The sequence below is a fragment of the Stegodyphus dumicola genome, chromosome 4 (assembly GCF_044657685.1).
Source record: "Stegodyphus dumicola isolate Sdum_Otavi_A_Nest chromosome 4, ASM4465768v1".
NCBI classification, from domain to species: domain Eukaryota; kingdom Metazoa; phylum Arthropoda; class Arachnida; order Araneae; family Eresidae; genus Stegodyphus; species Stegodyphus dumicola.
Genome location: NC_140771.1, coordinates 206624443 through 206644931, shown reverse-complemented (window position 1 = coordinate 206644931; position 20489 = coordinate 206624443). Strand labels below are relative to the sequence as shown.

The 20489-nt window shown below is 31.5% G+C and overlaps 2 protein-coding genes across 3 annotated transcripts in view; one reads left to right on the top strand and one right to left on the bottom strand.

Annotated features, from left to right (window-relative positions):
• Positions 1-12831: 12831 nt before the first annotated feature.
• Positions 12832-14391, bottom strand: LOC118195180 (ATPase ASNA1 homolog). The gene has a single exon (XM_035366441.2). It carries the CDS (start codon positions 14307-14309, stop codon positions 13305-13307), a length of 1005 nt encoding a protein of 334 aa, XP_035222332.2. The 5' UTR covers positions 14310-14391; the 3' UTR covers positions 12832-13304.
• Positions 14392-14779: 388 nt separating this feature from the next.
• Positions 14780-20489, top strand: part of Smg5 (Smg5 nonsense mediated mRNA decay factor) — a 150301-nt gene continuing 144591 nt past the window's right edge. The window contains exon 1 of one of the 2 annotated variants that reach the window (XR_015040860.1): positions 14780-14940. Coding sequence is in view for 1 of the 2 variants with exons in the window: in XM_035366452.2 (XP_035222343.1) it covers positions 14876-14940 (65 nt within the window). In the remaining variant the exon portion in view is untranslated. The remainder of the gene's footprint in view (positions 14941-20489) is intronic. The other variant, XM_035366452.2, reaches the window with a different exon arrangement.

The following is a 20489-nucleotide window of genomic DNA, read 5'->3' as shown; positions in this document are numbered from 1 at the left end:
AAACATTCTGAACTACTTGATCAAATTTATCTGGAAGGAACCTAAGAAACTGGAAACATATATATACGTCTCTTACAGCCTGATTAATATCAGCTAACTGTTCAGTTACACATTTTAATCTAGAAGAAAAGAAACTAATACTTTCATTTGGCTTAATTTTACAATTTAAGAACTCTGAAAACAGGGACATATGTCTTGATCGATAATCTGGCTGAAAGTATTTGGCAAGCGTATTCCATGCCACTACCGGGTCATCAATTTCACTTATCAAGCTTCTATATTCAGGGCTTACATTCATATAAATTAACGATAATGCCAATCGACTTCTATTTTGATAGTCGGCAATAATTTCTTTTGTAATACCCTTAACATCATTTAAATCAGAACATTTTTCAATACCTTTAATCAAAAGCCATGCATTTTTCTCATTTAATACAAACTTCATATCTTTAGAAGTCAAACAACAAAAATCAGCGTTATATTCACAAAATTTTCACAGGACTAGTTTCGATGGTTTTACCGAACCATCATCTTCAGCTGCAAAACCGCAAATGAACACGATAGGAAATAATGATTAGATAAGAAAGCCTGGACAAGAATAAGCAAGTGGCGCCATCTGTTGGCGAAACCAGAACTAAAATCCGTAATTTAGTGAAACGATCCGTTAATCGTTTCACTAAATTACGCCTGAAACGGCAAAAATTCCTGAATCATCTTGACTTTTTACTTAAATGTAAATGTAAAAAATTGATCCCCAATTTTATTCAAATCAAATCTAATCAAAAACCTTCGAGTCGCGTTTCAAGAATTCTGTTAAATTGCAAGCTTGCCTTACTTCGGTCCGTGATATGGGATACACGTCAACAATTGTCCAAAATTGAACATGAACTCTATAAGCTTCATCTGGAACTCGCTAAATCATATCCAAAATTCACTGCCCTTGAACAAAAGTCTTGGTCTAGAACGGAGAATGCAGTTATCCGTCATAAAAACACCCTTGCAGTTAAATTCGAAAAACTTCTTTTACAGTCTTCCAGTTCAAGTAGCTCAAAAAATCTTCCCATTGTAAACATCAAGCCAATAGTTAATATTTCTAATGTTAGTCTTTCAGAAGAACAAGAGAGAATTCTAAAATATAATTTTAACTTCTCACAAACCTGTAAACCCTCGATTCCAAAGATTTTGGCTCCTATCGAAAAAGCTTTCAAGTTCAGTAACAGTTTCAGATTCACAGAAAGAAATGATTAGGCATCTTATCGCTCATAATGTGAAATTCAATTATGAACCTTTGAAACCAAATCTAACTGCGAGAGAAAGAGCTACAATGCGCGAAATTCATTCTAAAGCGGATATTATCATTTCAAAGGCCAACAAAGGTGGCCAGATAGTGGTCATGGATAAGAACACTTACATCGATGGTGTCACTAAACTCTTAAACGAAGGACCATATAATCCGATCCCTAAAGATCCTTCACCTTCGGACTTATCCAAAATAAAAACTGCGATCAAATCTTCGCAAATCATTTTAAGCAACTTAAAACATTCGCTTATCCCATCTGTTGCGAATTGTGCCAGATTATATGCTCTTCCCAAAATTCATAAAAGTGGTATTCCTTTCCGCCCTATTGTATCAAATTTAGGTACTGCCTCGTATCCATTAGCTAAATATTTAGTTTCTAGATTTTCCACTCTATTAGACAATAACATTTACACCATAAAAAATTCAATAGAGTTTGTAAAAAAGGTTAAAAACATTTCTCCTAGTAATTTACTCATGGTTTCTTTTGATGTAAAATCATTATTCACCAATGTCCCAGTGGAGGGTGCATTAAGATGTCTAGAAACCAGACTTCGCGAATTTCATTTCTCTTGCATCGAAATTGATGAGCTAATTTCTCTCACTCAACTATGTTTGAAACAAACACATTTTGTTTTCCAAAATAAATATTACAAGCAAACTGAGGGATTAGCCATGGGAAGCCCCCTCAGTCCCATCCTGGCTGATATCTACATGCATTATTATGAATCAAAATTGTTTGAAACTTTAAACTTCCTGGCATGGTTCCACTACGTAGACGATACTTTTACCCTGTTTGAAGGTAATAAAGATGATTTAAATAAAGTTCTTTCAACAATGAATTCTATTGATCCTGCTATTCAGTTCACTTTTGAACTTGAGACTTGCAATTCTCTTCCGTTTCTCAATATTCTGGTCACACGTAACACATCCAACTTCAGTACTACAGTTTACTGTAAACCTTCATCGGTTTGTCTTCCACCACACTTTAAATCATGTCATCCGATTAAACAAAAGTTAGCTTCATTTTATTCCTATGTTTTCCGTGCTCTTCAAGTTTGCTCCTCCAAACTAGCCCTTGATGAAGAACTAAATTATTTAAAAGCAATAGCTATTGACAGGGGCTTTTCACCCAACATTATTAATCAAGCAGTTAAAAAATTGTCATCTCAACACACTAAAAGCCACACTCTTATTTTAGGAGATTATAAAAATTCTGTTGTCATTCCCTTCTTTCCATCAATTAGCTATAAAGTTGCACATATTTTGCAGAAATTTAACTTTCGGGTTGTTTATTCTCCCATCAATAAAATTCCAACTTCTATACTCAAGGACCCCATTCCGGATATGAATTCCTGGGGTATTTATAGGACTCCTTGCCAGTGTGGTTTAATTTACATTGGTCAAACTAAGAGAGCCTTAAAATTTCGCGTCAAAGAACATGAGGCATATGTTAGAAAAAAGGAAACACAGAAGTCTTCTGTTGCTCAACATTGTTGGTCCGAAAATCACACTTTCAATTTTTCTGCTGCCAAAATTATTCAAAAAACATCTTCCATTGGAGAACTGGATTTTCTAGAGGCATTTCACATTCATAAAAATCTTTCTGTTCTAGTTAACGATCCTAATTCCAATCCAAATTTGCCTTCGGCTTTTAGAGAAATTATGTTTTAGTTCTGGTTTCGCCAACAGATGGCGCCACTTGCTTATTCTTGTCCAGGCTTTCTTATCTTATCTAATCATTATTTCCTATCTTGTTCATTTGCAGTTTTGCAGCTGAAGATGATGGTTCGGTAAAACCATCGAAACTAGTCCTGTGAAAATTTTGTGAATATAACGCTGATTTTTGTTGTTTGACTTCTGAATTAGTATTTATTCGGCGTGTTATTGTGTCTTAATTCATATCTTTAGACCATGTAAAATAATTACATGCATCAAGTTTAGCAATATTATGCATGACACTAACAGTAGCCATATTTGAATTTTAACAAAAACCACCCCCCCCCCCCAATCTCTTAAGTCCTAAATTAACTTTAAACTTCAAAAGTCTGCACTAAAAATAACTCAGGGGCTGGGCCCATAACCAAAATGATGCTAAAGCAAAGTTTAAAGTTTAAAAAAATTAAACATTTAGCAATAGTAGCAATAAAAGCTCCCTGAGATAATATGTTGTGCAGACATTGAAGACAATAAAAAGTTTCGAACTTAACCAATTTATTAACAATATAATAAAGAATAAAAACACAGAAAATAAATTTAAACAATATCAGAGTCTTAGGAAAAATATAATATAACAATCATTCATAAAATAATATTTTTACCTGGTCTCCAAAAACACTGGCATTCTATACAAACAAAAATGTCCTAAACAGTAATTATGCGGCCTAAAAATGAAGTTGGCTACACATTCAAAAAGTCCATGATCAATGGTGGAGAAAACACCTGAAATTTAAATCAAGTTCTTGAAAGCACTCAAAACCGGCCTAACTCTGTTTGCATTAGTTGAACACGAGGAATCGCCGCTCACGTATTTTAAATGCCGCCTTCATTGAAGAACATGGATGCCGCCCACGGCAGTCACTCACATGGTAGCTTCTGGAACCAAGGAACTTATTATGGAACAATCATCTTGTGGATATGAACCAAGGAACTTTATTCAGGAACAGTCATCTTGTGGATAGGAACCAAGGAACTTTATTCACCGGACTGCATGCATCCTTCTGAAGGGACTGGAAACTGCACATCCAAGTGCCAGGAAAGCAGGAACTAGAAGGGTTAAGCCAGAGCGACGCGAGATACTTATAGCAGAAGTAGGCATGACGTCATCTCACGGCAACCAATCAGCCATCGGCACGAATCGGCTTTCCAGATGACGTAACATCAAGTTTCGTTTTTGCATCTCAATTAGGTTGAAACAATTCGTTCTCAACGCAAACAGTGGCAGTAAGAAAAAGAAGTAGAAGTAAGTATTATAACACATTAAAATAAGAACTAAACTAAATAAACATTTCAAGGAGGAGAGATGATGCAGTAAAAGGTTTACAATAAGTTATATTTTCCAACAGTCTTAACTATCAGCGCACCAGTCGACAGTCATCTCCAAGCCTTAACGAAGCGTAGATCGAGTTTAACGTGAACCCTTTTCAACGTGCCTTGTCATCTCCACAATGAATCGTTAGTTAGAGTCAAACTGGGTAAAACTGCGAATGAGACCCATGACATGATCAAGACTGCTTATGGGAGTGATGCCATGGTCAATCAAGTATAAGTGGCACAAATTGTTTTGGGAGGGAAAAAAGCAAGTTCAAGATGAAATTGATCATCTTTTTTGACTGCAAAGGAGTGGCTTACACAGAGTTTGTATCACTTGGTCACACTTGAATGCTGCATTCTAGGTGGAAGTAGTTGAAAGACTTAGGAAACGAGTCGCCTGCGTCCATTTAGCAATCATGGAGGCTCCATCACGAGAATGCACCGATCCACACCGCCTCTGCTGTCATGGATTTACTTGACCAAACATGGCACCACATAATTTCCACAGCCCAGAAAACACTTCTTCCTCTTCCCTCGACTGGAAACGGTCATGAAGCTACGGCACCATAGCTCGGTCCAGACCATTCAAAGGACTGTAACAAGGGAGCTGAAGAGCATTCCAGTTTCTGCGTTCTAGGGAGCCTTTAATGATTGGCAGAGTCACTGGAAACTCTATGTTGATGCAAAAAGGCATATTTTATTAAATCGATGTATCAAAATTGTGATTTAATTTTAAAAAAAATTCAGTCCAACTACTTTCCGAACAAACCCTGTGTGTTCGGAACAAGAGGAGATGTAACTTTGATTCAGGAAACTTACATTAAAAATGAGTGTATACCAGGAATCCCCTTAACTTGCAATACTAACATTTCAATTTTCAAATTAACAGCTATTGTATACAATGGGCTTCTTTCCCAATTTTAATGGAAAGTACAGATATGCTGTAACAATTAATTATTAATTAAATTACACACTAAAGACACAAAACTGGTAATAACATCAGTTTACTTTCGGCCAAGTGGGAATATATACAGTCAAATGCCCCACTTGAGTCAACGGGTTTTACAGTTTTCCTCTTACTATGTTCTAGCAGAGGATTTTAATGCAATAATTTTTTTTTTCGGTCAGCCAGTATTAAAGACAACAGAGTAATAGCTGTTCAGAATTTTGCAACAGCAAACCATCTAGTAATAATTAATAGCCCGGATGCGCCGCCTACCTTTAGTAGAACATGGGGGGCAGACGTGACTCTAACTAGTCCAATAATGGTATATCTCCTTCAGAAAGGGAGAAATACGATTTTCAATCATTAAATGATTGAAATTATACATTTTTATAGATGAGCTCCAATTAGCTACAACAGTAAACAATGCTTCAAAATCAAACACAGAGGGTATAAGTAGTGAAAGCATTAATCCTACACACTCGTTTATTCACAGACACTGTAAGGGGGGTTCGTACACACTTCTACACACAGAACTTAAGTACTTTTAAGGACCATTAATGAAAAAAATTAAGGACCTACGAGCAAATGAGAACTGAGTAAATTCAATTAAAAATACTATCTCTGCCTGAACTTCACTTTTGTAATACCGTTCTAAAAATAAATAGATCCATAAGTAGAAGAAAGTAATAAGTAGTAAGAAATACTATTAAACATAACTTAATTAACATAATTATTAATATGTTATAGAATAAAATATAACTTTATGAAATTTATCAAGTATAATTAAATATTTTACACTTATAATAAATGAAAATATTAGAAGGAAGGTAAGTGACATTTTATTTACGTTTTACTAACAGTTAGCTTTATGTTGAGTTTTACTTCCGTCTCATTTTGTCATATACTTGCTCAATCTAGTGGTTTAGTAAATATCAGGTAGATTTTATGTAAAGCGGCATAGGTTAAATTGAGAAGCAAGATTCATAATAAAAGATTGGCTGTTGTCACCGCTGCTGATTGCCTAGAAAGACAGACATGCTGATCAGAACAAACCTGAAAGGCCTAATGTAGGCATGGCTGGCAACTTTGCAAAGCTAGTAGGGCTCTGTCTGATGCAGTTAGTGTCGTAGCTTCGCATAGAGTTCAAAAGGTTGTAACCCAGTTAATATACCTCAAGGTTCCAATAAAGCACCATCAAGAGGTGATAAGTTGTTTTGTATTATTTTAAGTCTCGCTAGATGCGAAAATCAAGTTTTACATTTTTGTGTTTTACCTTATGACCACAGTAAGGATTAATGAAAGGCAATAATTTGCTTTAATACGCAGACATAATTTTAAAGGGTACGCAGTTAGTTATAAATAGCTAAATTAGGTGGTTAGATACCCTTACTCATTATAGATTTATATGGCCACTATAAAATTTATCTTTTAAAAATATTTGTTATTAAGCACTATTAAAATCACGGTCTATTAACATGTCACAGTTTAAAATACCTGCAATTTATGACATTGATTCTTAAACGATATTAGGATAATTTCACATTAAAAGCTACAAAATATATGTAGTAAAAGTACTCAATATTTATGTGTGTTTTTAATTTGAAGCCTTTGCAGACATTCTGGCTAATTTATATCAAATTCCTTCTCTTTAAGTAGCTTTTCTAACAAGAAATTTGTTTCCAATATGCACAACCAATGTTCTCCCTAGTTTCTGCATGCTTTAGCTCCTAACCTATAAACCTCTGCACAATGTACCTATGAGGGTTTACTTGATCTGATAAAAGTTAAATAGTTCAAAATCCCAGACAGACGTGAAGCAAATTATCACTAAGTGTTAAAGTCAGACAAAGGTTTAAATAAGTCTCTTATTTAAAAAAGACTTAAAACATAAAGGCATGTTCTTATGCTAACAAAATTAATTACTATTACAATTAAAAAAGAAGAGTCAAATTCAAACTAAAAATTTAGCTCAGTAACTCTATCATAATAAATTCAAATGTCAGAAGTGATAATGCAAAGACGAATAATTACAAATTATCAGAGCTAACAGGAACTAATGCAGCGAGCAAGTGGAGATCAGAAACACACCCTATCTTACACTTCAGACACCTCAGTACAAAATTTGTCTACATGATTTGCATTCTGGTGATAAAATAGAAATAGGAAATTATAGTAAAGGCTGAAATTATAAACAACTGGGTAACTTACGTAATAATAACAGTACATATTTTTGAAGAATAATTTTCTTTCCCTTTATGTATTCAGTCTCTTTCTTCAGCAAGTTTCCTTTTCATTTAAAAATTTTTGGATTCAATTAAAGATTTCTGTTATTCTAAAAACACTAAATGCATTTTAAAATGTATAGAAAAAGCTGTTAATTTTATTTCTTTTGTAATAAAAACATTCAGAAGAAATATGAAGTATATATGGTAAGAGATGGTTACAAAGCTGGTGTGGCAGAATTTTTAGAATTTAGTAACACACCAAGCAACAAAATCTAGAAACGGCAAAACTGTTGGAATTTAGGGCAGGCACTGAAAGCAGAATTTAGAAAGGCACTATGCAGTTGAATTTAGGATCCACAGAGATTGTATCAGATGGGAAAATGCCTAGTGCCAGCTCTGTGTATGATGCATTAAGACACATTAGATGAATTTTTTAAATTGTAAGTTTTCAATTTCTTTATTAATAAAAAAAACCCTTTCTATAATGCCTGCCCATGTGATACGATTAGAAGCATTTTTGATATTTTTAATGCTTGTGTCTAGTGAAAAGTAGAGAAAATAAAGGGAAGATAAACATGTTAAGATTCTAGTATCAGAAGTAAAACATTCAAATATTATGTTTTCATTGTTCTTCCAAACGTTCTTTAAAAAGTAAGAAATTCATCGCAAACTTTCTGTAAAAGACATCTATTATGCATTGATACCATGGAGACATTTTTCATTTTGTCACATATTTATCGAATCTTCTAGAATCGTGGGTCTATAAATCTTGCCTTCAAATCTTTCTAAATTTTCCAAATTGCAATGTCAAAAATACTACAGAAAAATTATCCCAACCAATGTAACAGCAAAAAGCCAGAAATATTTTGGAAAAAAAAAAGAGGGGGGAGAGGAAAAAGTGTTAAATTAATTTTATAGAGAAAACTGATGCATATTCTGAGACAATTACATGAGAAATATGCTTACTATGAAAAAATTAAAAACATGATATTTTTAATTAATTACATAGTTAATTTTTTTGTTTGTAAATTACAGTTTATAGCATTATATCTTGTTTATTTTTCAGATTCAAAATATTGTATAATATGTTGACAAAATGAAACTTTGTAATATGACAACGAAAAATAAAAATGTTTTAATGCTATTTTTTAAATATAATTACAATATATTACCATTATTTTAATGAAATTTATTAAAAGTTATGATGTTTTAAAAAAAATCGTCGAAAAATTCTCAGATTTCGGAATTAAAAATTTTATATAGAAACTGACCTTAAAATCACCAAAATGTTGACAAATTGCCAAATTTAGAACCGTTTAATAAAAAGAATTCACATCCCCAAAAGCGAAAATTGTTTAAGAGCTCTTTAATACAAAAAATGAATTTCGAAATGCTTATGTTTCACTTCTTGCTTAGAAACTCGAATATCCCATCATTTATATTAGAAATAGAAACAAATTAATACCCATGAACCGATTTAAGAGATAACCATATATGTCAGTGAATAGCCAAAAATATTCCTCCAAAATGCTAATTCACACTTAAAATGGCAGTCGTAAAAACAGACAGAAATTTCAGATGATTAAAATTAAGGACCTTCTACTGATTTTGGCCAAAATTAAGGACTTTTAAGGACCGTATGAACCCTGATTATGCAATAAATAGAAATTAACTGTAATTCGACTGAAATTTATTTTAAAAAAGAATTTTTTGGTGATAACATCTGAAATTGGTTTTTCTGGCAACTTAGTTTCACATGATTAAAATGTATATAAAAAATATTTTCTAGAAAGAAAAAGTGCATTTCTCAATTCTCTAATATATATAGATTTAAAATATGCAAAAACAACAACAACACACAATTTTGGAAGCGATTTCGGTCCACAAATTGAGCAGTCAGAGGGTTAAGCAATCCACACCATAAACATCACCTACCTTTTTGTCAGCCCCAGTTGCTTTCTTCTCTTTATGAAAAGAAAAAACGTAAAATATGTCTAAAATGTTTATTTATGCATCCCATGTTAAAATTGGCCATGCTTTAAACAAAAATACATGGAATTTGGGTTGATCTTTACATTATGGTAACTTGGCATTTTTTTGGCGACCAACTCTCCTACAGCAACCCTCTATTTTTTTTTCCGCCGCCATTTTGTCTTCACAAAGTAAAGACATGTTTCTTTTCTTTTTATCTACTGAACACTTCTTCCAACAATCTACTAGCCGAATTACACTTATGCTAGAAATTTTATCTAACAAAACTGCTTAATCATGACAAATATTCACTGCAAAATTGGGAAAAAGTGCACAGCTAGAAATTTTATCTGACAAAACTGCTTAATCATGACAAATATTCACTGCAAAATTGGGAAAAAGTGCACAATACCATACTCCTTACGCGTTTTTCAAAATAACACATACATATAAACCATGTACACGCCGACTTATTTTTACTTAAAAAAACATCCCAGAATTGCACAAAAATGGCATTGCACACACTCTTCACTATATCCATGTACACTGCTTTTTTCTCATAAATTAGAAAAATTACACGAAAATACATGACAATTTTCTCAATCTTTAAACCCGGTAAAAAGAACATATCAAATTACCTGATCGCGAAAAAGTATTTACCCTTTCCAAATATGAACATTTCCACATATAAAATAAATAAAGTATCCAAAAACTTTTACCTCTAAATCATCTATTACATTATACACGTCACCAACGAATTCATACCGCAACCATTACAAATACTTAGTGTCAGATATTTAAATTATTTCCATGCACGTTTACTTCAACTAAAACGTATACCAAATTCCTACAAACATAAAATTCACAAAATAACTATCATTTAATTAAAATATAATTAAATTCAAAAACACTACTTAAAATATAAATGAGCACATACATTAAATTAATAAAAATTACCTTACAATCCTAATTACTTTAAACTAAATCATTGCTAATAACAATTTTCCCAATAATACCAAATTCCTTTACTTCCACCTTACATTTAGAACAATGCATAAAAATAACATCCTCAAATAATTAAAAATACTAACTTACCTAATCTTCTTCAGAATCTTGATTACGTGTCCGATAAACTTTTCTTCTTTCTGTTTCAGGATCTTTAAAATCATACTTATATTTCACAGCAAGGTATAGAACCTTAAAAAAACATTTATTACTACCCTTTTCAATACCACTAAATACCCATTTCGAATTCACTTTAGTTAGGGCCATGGGATCCAAAAATTCACGAACACTGTTTCACACCACACAGAATAAAGCCAAATACAAAATTTCCAGATTTCCCCCCTTTTCCAATTAAAGAACCGTAATTCATCCATTAATATCACATGACATATCCCATGATCTCTCATTTCCCTCACACAAAATAATGCGTAATCGGAACTGAGTACTGCTCACATTATTACCAAAGTCCCAGGTTACCTTTATCGCCTCCAAAATGTCGCCAAACTACCAGTTACCATATTGTAAAGATCAACCGGAATTTGTTTCCATAGCAATTTAAAAGGGTACCATTCCATTTTGAGGGCCGTAAAAAAATTGCAGCGAAAATGTATGCGCAAAAGCGCCAAATCTAGCAAACGCGCCCATTTAACAACGTGCCAAATCTAGCATACGCGTTGATTTCAGATTGCGTAAGTTTGTATGGTTCTATATTTCTTAAGACGACATTGAAATACTAGTTTAATTTTTAAATCCTTTTTTTGATTTTAAATCCTTTTTTGATATCCTATGGATTTAACAATTTGGGAATTGCCCATGACGAAAAGTCGGCAATAGAATTTTGGGTAAAGTGCAGAATCACCCATTGCTTGACGCGTTTCTTAGAATTGCACATACTCGGTATCCATGTGCACATCGACTTATTTTCACTTAAAAAAAAATCCCAGAATTGCACAAAAATGGCACTGCGCACAGCCTTGACTTTATCTATGTACACATCGACCTATTTTCACTTAAAAAATAAGAGAAAATTGAAAAAAATCCAATTGTTTTTACCCTTGTAAAAAGCGGCAAACAAATAAGTCAGCGATTCTGCACTTTACCGAAAATATTTTCAAAGAAAAAGCATGTTTCATTATAGAAAATTACGTTTCAACAACCAACGAGATGAAATTATGCTTTAGCGATAAGTCGGTAGCGAAATAGCGATGCAGGCATCCATTCAGTTATGTTTAGCAATTTTTATATAAATTATAATAATAAAAAAGTATTATATGAAATTAACCTTTCATCTAAATTAAAACATCCATCTTAGATAGTTATTTACTATTATACTTCCTTTCTTGCCGCAGTTATTAGGGTTGCCGCAATTAATTTTGGCAGCATTGGCATCAACAATAGTTTGGCGATTTTTTACGGCCCTCGAAACCGAATAGTACCTTTAAAAGTATCAGCTTGAAAATCTCAAAAAGATAAAATTCAATTACTTTCTTGCCAACCTAAAGGTTCAGTCCGTGGTTCAAATTGCAGCAAATGGGCTAGTTATATCAGCATTTTGTGGCTTTCCTCTTGCATAATGTGCATATGAGCCAGTTTGCCTTAAAAAATCTTCCACAAGGGAATCCCTCCCCATAGGTGAATAGACCTCAAGTGTTTTGTCAGAATCAAATACATTAATATAAAAATAAAATGTGGTATAATACCATAAAAAATACTACTTATATACATCACTTAGGTCAGATTCAGCTTTAACAACAAAAAAAAAAAAAAAAAAAAAAAAAAAAGATACTTTCTGATTATCCATATCTTCATGACTGTTGGTACAGCAACTTCTTCATGACTGACGATACGAGTAAAAAATTTTTTGGTTATCTTTACAGCTTAAAAGTACTGTTCTATTCATAAATAATAATAAAAAGAAACATTTCCTGAGCAACAGGAAATTTTAATATAAAAAACAAAAATTCACGTGATTGACATTAAGAACTAATAAATATTACTCGGCAAAATGAGTTAAATACAAAGTACATAAATTCATGTGCTCTTAGCATATGCAAGTTACATCCATGCATCAGTTGACTACTGTCTATGCATACATTAAAATAAAGCCCCCCCCCAAAAAAAAAAAAATTGACAGTTTTACTTCATGTTGAAACCAAGATACAGATAATCAGAAAGTACTAAAACTGAATTGTAAGTCCTGCAAAATATGGACAATACACAAAAATGGCAGGACACTAAACTAAAAATTCACTCCTTCAATTTAAAATGCATTTATAAAAGTACCTTTATATACATATTTTCCTTCATATTAACAAATATACCAAAGGCAGTAAATTCACTTATTAAAACAGATATAATGTATGCCTAAATACATGTTTATTCCCTTTAAAATGCATTTCTGTAAACATAATCTTATATGCACATACAAGCATTTCAAAATATAGTAAAACAATTTTTCACCTTAACTTTTACATTAAACAGAGATACAGGCACTTAATTCTTCTTCAAAATATGATATTTTAGGCATTTCATTTTTTTAAAACATTTTCAAGATGTAAAACCCTCTGTCCTGTGAAAACCTTCATAAATGCAATACCATTTCATATTTGAGCCCATACAATATTTTATGAAAATATATCATGTGAAAAGAAAAACACTGAAAATTAATAACAATTCAATTATTTCATTTATATTTATGTTAAATATAATACAAAAACAAATTTTCCAATAAACACATTAAGTTAAATTCACATTTATTATTTAATTAATAAACTACTAAAATAGAATTTAACTTTTCAGTTAATAATAGAATTTAATTAAATAGAATTTAGGTTTTCAGTTTAGCTTCATATGGCACAATCAAATTAGAAGAAAATGATACAATATGATTGACACCACGAACTTCATGATCTAAAAGAGGCAACTTTGTGACATGAAAATCTTCATATAAATCCAAGATCTGATCTAAATACTTTTCTTGAAGTTTGAAACGAGCTGCACACATACAGCATGGTTTCTCTGTTGCATTTGGAAACAATAACTGGTTAACCACAATATTATGTGTATCTATACCACATTTTGTAAGTTCTTGAACTAATCGTTCTGTTTCATACAGAGATAAAAATTCAGCAATACAGACACAAACAAATGTAGTTTGATCTGGATCCCGAAATTGCTCATTCACTTGCCGAATTATGGGCAATATTTCTTCGATTTTTGTTGACATTATATCAGCAGTGAATTCTTGTATTCCAAGAAGAGAAACTATCTGTGATACGAAAGGACTTAACTGTGATTTCAATCTAAGTAACTTCCCCAGACCTTTTTCCACAACTTGAGGAAATGATAATAATCGTAACGTATGACCTGTTGGAGCAGTGTCAAATACAACAACTGAGAAATTCATGCTCTTTACCAATTTCATCACTTCTGCATAACTTACTGCTTCATCAATACCCGGAAAAGCTCCAAGCAATTCCTGTATATTTTTTCCAAGTCTCATGGGATCATCGTCAGAGAAATATTCTTCTGGTAGTTGAGTAGCTCCAAGATTTGGGTCAATTTCCATAGCATATAAGTTGGAAAAGCCCTTCACAAGTGTTGGAACTTTTGAAAATTTTTGATCAAATGCATCCGATATGTTATGAGCCGGATCTGTAGATATAATCAAAACAGATTCACGTACTTTAGCCAGCTGAACAGCCAAACACGAGCTACATGTCGTTTTTCCAACACCTCCTTTGCCGCCAACAAAAACCCATTTCAAAGATTTTTGGTCTAATATATTTTTCAACGATGGTTCTAACTCAAAAACATCCCCACACTCCATCATTAATTTTACTCTTTCACAGAAAACCTACGCTTACACTCGCAGAATGACGTTACTTTGAAAGTTCAACTTCTGCTTTTGTATAACACGAGGTAGATGTTTTGAAATGTAAATTAATTAACATTTTTATTTATTTAAAATCTTATGATAGAAATGCCCCAAAAAGGAAAAGTACATTTTCATTTTGTTTAAAAGTCTATTCTAGGAAATATATAAAAATAAAACTAAATCACTGTTTTTTTTTTTTTAATTTTTATTTTATAATTATTTATATATAATAGTATTGAAAAGCTTTAAATTAAAAATCTTTAACTCTTTTAAATTGAAATTAAAATATCTTAATATTTATGTACAGAAATTTAAGCTGTAAGGTGTTTATCATCTGGGGAGTCTCTTCACAGCTAAGGTTGATTTTTTAACAAGCGTTTACAAAGACTCGACGGCTGCAAAACAAGGCATTTCTCTTTTTTCATTGTCTGTCTGTCTGTATCTGTTGACGGTAGTGATTGTTGCAAATTTGTAATGTTTTTCTGAGTGTTACTTATGACTAGAAATTCTATATGTAAGGGATGAAAAGCTCAGTTTCTAGGCAAATTGGAAGATTTGGGAACGAAGCATCCCGAAGACTATACAGGTAGCGTTTTAGACTTAAGTATCTATCTGCCGTTCTTTCTAGGTATGCTTTTTAAATAATTACACGTGCTACGTGACTTTGATTACGAAATTCTAGTAATCTACATTTTCCCTATCTATAATAAACAGCTCGCTAACATTTTCTTTCCAAAAATTTCATTTTTATCTTTATTTATGGATTAAAATTAAGAAACAGGTACTTCCTTATTAAATATTGTTTTCAGTTTAAGCTCTTTAAATTTGTGAATATGCTGAAGATTTCAGAATTTCTATCTTTTCCACAGATTTAAACTGTTATCAGTTTTGTATATAATGAAATTGTTGCTAAACACGATAATCGCGTATGAACAAATCAGTTGATTTTCTGATTCGGTTATAATGATATTTCATCGCAAATCTGATACTTAAATATTCATGAACTATATATAGATTTACCTAGATATCTGTTTTCAAAATTCTTCGAATATTATGTTATTATTTATTATGTATCGTTGTAAGAATACTTATTTCCTATCTATTTTTCAAAGAAAAAGAAATCTTTATTTACTTTTAAAGAAAATAAATTTGGTATTTACATATTGCTCCATCAACTTTCAAAGTTACAGACTTCTTCCCAAACATTCTGACTGAAGTTTTAAGAAATAGATAACGGCACAGCTTTAGTATTAGTCCTTTTTGGCGAGAAATTTGTTTGGCGACATTTTGGAGCGATAAATGAAAAATTATGGTAACCTTGGTAACCCTAAATACTGAGCTTCAAACATGCCGCCATTTCTGTCCACGTAACTTTAACGAATTTGATAGGTATCAGAGCTTTGATGGCAAGAAAGATAAATTGTGTGTTTTTCTTAAAGTTACTTTTGTGTTAGGAAAGCACAGCATTTAAATTTTTTTTTAAAAAGCCAAATATTTGATAGTTAAAACTGGTGCTTTTAATATTACATCACATGAGTCTTGACATTTTTTCATATGTCAACTCTGCATATTCTAATAAACTCCACCCCCCCCCCCAAGGAAAAAAAAACACATTTTCAGTAGCATGAGGTAAACTCTTGGTGTTTCCTTTGCTAAGGAGATCAAAATTATCATGGTCTAAAAATACGGTTGATCTTTACAATATGGTAACTGGTAGTTTGGCGACATTTTGGAGGTGATAAAGTTACTACCTGGGACTTTGGTAATAATGTGAGCAGTACTCAGTTCCGATTACGCATTATTTTGTGTGAGGGAAATGAGAGATCATGTGATATTAATGGACGAATTACGGTTCTTTATTCGGAAAAAGGGGGAAATCGGGAAAAAATCTGGAAATTTTGTATTTGGCTTTATTCTGTGTTGTGTGAAACAGTGTTCGTGAATTTTTGGATCCCATGGCTGTAACTAAAGTGAATTCGAAATGGGTATTTATGTAGGTATTAATTTAATGTATGTGCTCTTTATATTTTAAGTAGTGTTTTTGAATTTAATTATATTTTAATTAAATGATAGTTATTTTGTGAATTTTATGTTTGTAGGAATTTGGTATACGTTTTAGTTGAAGTAAACGTGGATGGAAATAATTTAAATATCTGACACTAAGTATTTGTAATGGTTGCGGTATGAATTCGTTGGTGACGTGTATAATGTAATAGATGATTTAGAGGTAAAAGTTTTTGGATACTTTATTTATTTTATATGTGGAAATGTTCATATTTGGAAAGGGTAAATACTTTTTCGCGATCAGGTAATTTGATATGTTCTTTTTACCGGGTTTAAAGATTGAGAAAATTGTCATGTATTTTCGTGTAATTTTTCTAATTTATGAGAAAAAAGCAGTGTACATGGATATAGTGAAGAGTGTGCGCAATGCCATTTTTGTGCAATTCTGAGATGTTTCTTTAAGTAAAAATAAGTCGGCGTGTACATGGTTTATGTGTATGTGTTATTTTGAAAAACGCGTAAGGAGTATGGTATTTTGCACTTTTTCCCAATTTTGCAGTGAATATTTGTCATGATTAAGCAGTTTTGTTAGATAAAATTTCTAGCATAAGTGTAATTCGGCTAGTAGATTGTTGGAAGAAGTGTTCAGTAGATAAAAAGAAAAGAAACATGTCTTTAAAAAAAATAGAGGGTTGCTGTAGGAGAGTTGGTCGCCAAATTTTCGCCAAAAAAACACCAAGTTACCATAATGTAAAGATCAACCAAAAATACTTATTTACCTCATATTAGAACTAAAGGAAAGTGTAATTGCATGAATTCATAGGTTCAAATCAAGACCAAAATCAGGTTTCATTATTGCTTTTATAACATTTTCATAATTTGTCTGACTATAAAAAATATAATGTTGCTTAGATTATGGAATATATTGCTTATAATTTAGAGTTCTCAAATTTTGTAAATCTTACAACCTAACAGCTGTATGTGAATAACCTTCACTGAGTATTATTACTTTTATTAATAGTATGTTGACATAACAGTTGACTTTTTATTTTAAATTTTATGCAAATTTTCTACATTACTTAAACATTTTATCTAACAGAAATCTGAATTTTTTGTAATAAAAACTCTATAATAAAAGTAAGAGTACAATTTATATATAAAAATTTGACTACATGGGAAGCACTTAGATACTGATTTCAATGTCTTTAAATGTTATTATCATAAAGTTTAGATATATTCTTATTAAGTTAAGATACACTTTTATTCTATTATAAAGTTTAGATGTACAGAACAGAAGGCACACTTTGTGTTTACGACTCAGTCAACCACTTGTGGCATGATAACAATTAAGTTCAAATGTAAAATTTAAATTCAAATAAATTTGTAGCCCAAAGGCTGCACAAATCAATTTAATGCAAAGTTGGTTAAAAACTTAACTGGCATGGAATTCAACTATCAGCAATTATAATGCAAGGCTGAAGACTACAAATCTTTTCTTATCTAGCAACCTATTAATGTGGCCTCAAAAGACAAAACACGGTTTGTTTTACAAAATAAAAACTTCATTTGGATTCTGGTGAGAAAACGGATGGAAGAAATTGACAGTAAAGATTCCAAGCATAAAATAACTCTGGTTACAAAATAAAGGAACGTTACAATATACTTTGTTCCCTGATTAATTATTCAGTACACGAAATAGTGTAATGCATTTTTGTATTTATTTAAATGCTTTCCAAAACTGACAGGATTTTGCAAACATATTGACCATATTTTTCGACCTATAGATGCAACACTTTTTCTCTTCAGAAGTAAGATTTAGAATTAAGAAATAAGAAAATAAGAGAGAATTATGAATAGAAAATAAATACATATGCTGGCTAGCAGAAGAAGGATGCCTTCATAAAGTACTTTTTAAGACAAACTGGCTCAGATTCATATTACATCTACGGAAATCTACTAAAACTCCCATATAGCCAGCCTCAACTACCACTGTTCAGTGGCTATCACTCCACCACTAGTGGATTCCAATGACTGTTCGAATTTTTCACAGAAATTATCATTTACGATGATTGTTGTATTATTACCATTGGTACAAAATTTACTCATTATGATAATTTAATTTTAGCTTTTAAATTATAATCATAAATTACTTGTAATAAATTGAGGGATTAAAAAATACACACTTCTTAATATTTTTACCATTTACAAAATTTAATCATAAAAAATATTTCTAACACTAGTACAAAACTTGCCCATTATAATTGAATTTGATTTCCTTCAGTTTGAAATATTTTTTTATTTTCTTTTAATAACAGCATCTAAGAAACTAAAGTAACATATACTAGTTTGAAATGCATTTTTTAACCTTTTGTAAATTTCATTATTCATAAACATAAAAATTAACCTTTTGTAAATTTAAAATATTAGCTAAGTACTAATATAATAAAATATAAATATGAACTAACTACTTAAAATATTAATGTTTAATACATTATATTTTGTAATTAAAAATATTAACATTTTGTAAATTTCATTACTCATAACATAATAATTGTCATAAATTCATTTACAGTAGTGTTTCAAGAATTTATCATAGCAGTACTTGAAATATTGAAAATTAGAGAAAGACTGTTTATTCTGATTAAGAGCTTATTTTTTAGGATTGTTATTTATTCTAGATCGGGTTTTGTTGACAATCCGCCATTTTTTTCCGATCTTCAAAACCGGGTCTACCGTGGCGACCAAAGTTTGTCGCCAAATAAAAAAATCGCCAAAAGGACCAATACTAAAGCTGTTCCTAGATAACTTTTTATTAAGTTGTAAAATCAACAGTTATAAATTGTAACATAAGATGTAAGCAACATATAAAAAGCTAAAATATGAGCTTAAACTTTGTAATATTAGTAGAACTGTGCTCTTTATTAAGGAAGACGGAAGCACTTCCGCAGAGAACCCTGTAAATGTAAACATCGCCAACTTTGGCGATAATAGTTCAAACCTGGTAACCCATCGGATTTATCCTATTCGCTTGTTAGAAGGTTGCAACCATTCCTCATGTGTTCATTTTGTTGAATTATCACTGTCGTCATTCACATTTGCAGATTTATATTATTTTTCTCTTATTATTATTTTTCTGAATTTTTTAACAACGAATAGATAGAAATATTTCCGTAGATATATGCCGGTTCTCGGTTCGTGATGAAAGGAAGAAAATGCGGCGGGAGGGGTGAATGTTAATTTGTAACTCGGCTGTTCACGTTGTGTTTTTTATTATTAACAGCTTTAGGAACCATGAGGTTTCCAACCTCTAAAATAATTTTTCGTTGGCCGCAAAAATGTCCATGTGCATTTTAAATAATTTAGAAATGCTTTTATGGTTGATCTTTACATTATGGTAACTTGGCGATTTTTTGGCGAAAATTTGGCAACCCAACTCTCCTACAGCAACCCTCTATTTTTTTTTTCCCGCCGCCATTTTGTCTTCACGAAGTAAAGACATGTTTCTTTTCTTTTTATCTACTGAACATTTCTTCCAACAATCTACTAACCGAATTAGAAATTTTATCTAACAAAACTGCTTAATCATGACAAATATTCACTGCAAAATTGGGAAAAAGTGCACAATACCATACTCCTTACGCGTTTTTCAAAATAACACATACATATAAACCATGTACACGTCGACTTCTTTTTACTTAAAAAAACATCCCAGAATTACACAAAAATGGCATTGCGCACACTCTTCACTATATCCATATACACTGCTTTTTTCTCATAAAGTAGAAAAATTTCACGAAAATACATGACAATTTTCTGAATCTTTAAACCCGGTAGAAAGAACATATATGAAATTACCTGATCGCAAAAAAGTATATACCCTTTCCAAATATGAACATTTCCACATATAAAATAAATAAAATATCCAAAAACGTTTACCTCTAAATCATGTATTATATTATAAACGTCACCAACGAATTCATACCGCAAGCATTACAAATACTTAGTGTCAAATATTTAAATTATTTCCATGCACGTTTACTTCAACTAAAACGTATACCAAATTCCTACAAACATAAAATTCACAAAATAACTATCATTTAATTAAAATATCACTAAACCATGTACACGTCG

Bases quoted from the DNA above. Each gene is read 5' to 3' on its own strand.
- LOC118195180 (XM_035366441.2), bottom strand. From the start codon at position 14,309: ATGATGGAGTGTGGGGATGTTTTTGAGTTAGAACCATCGTTGAAAAAT.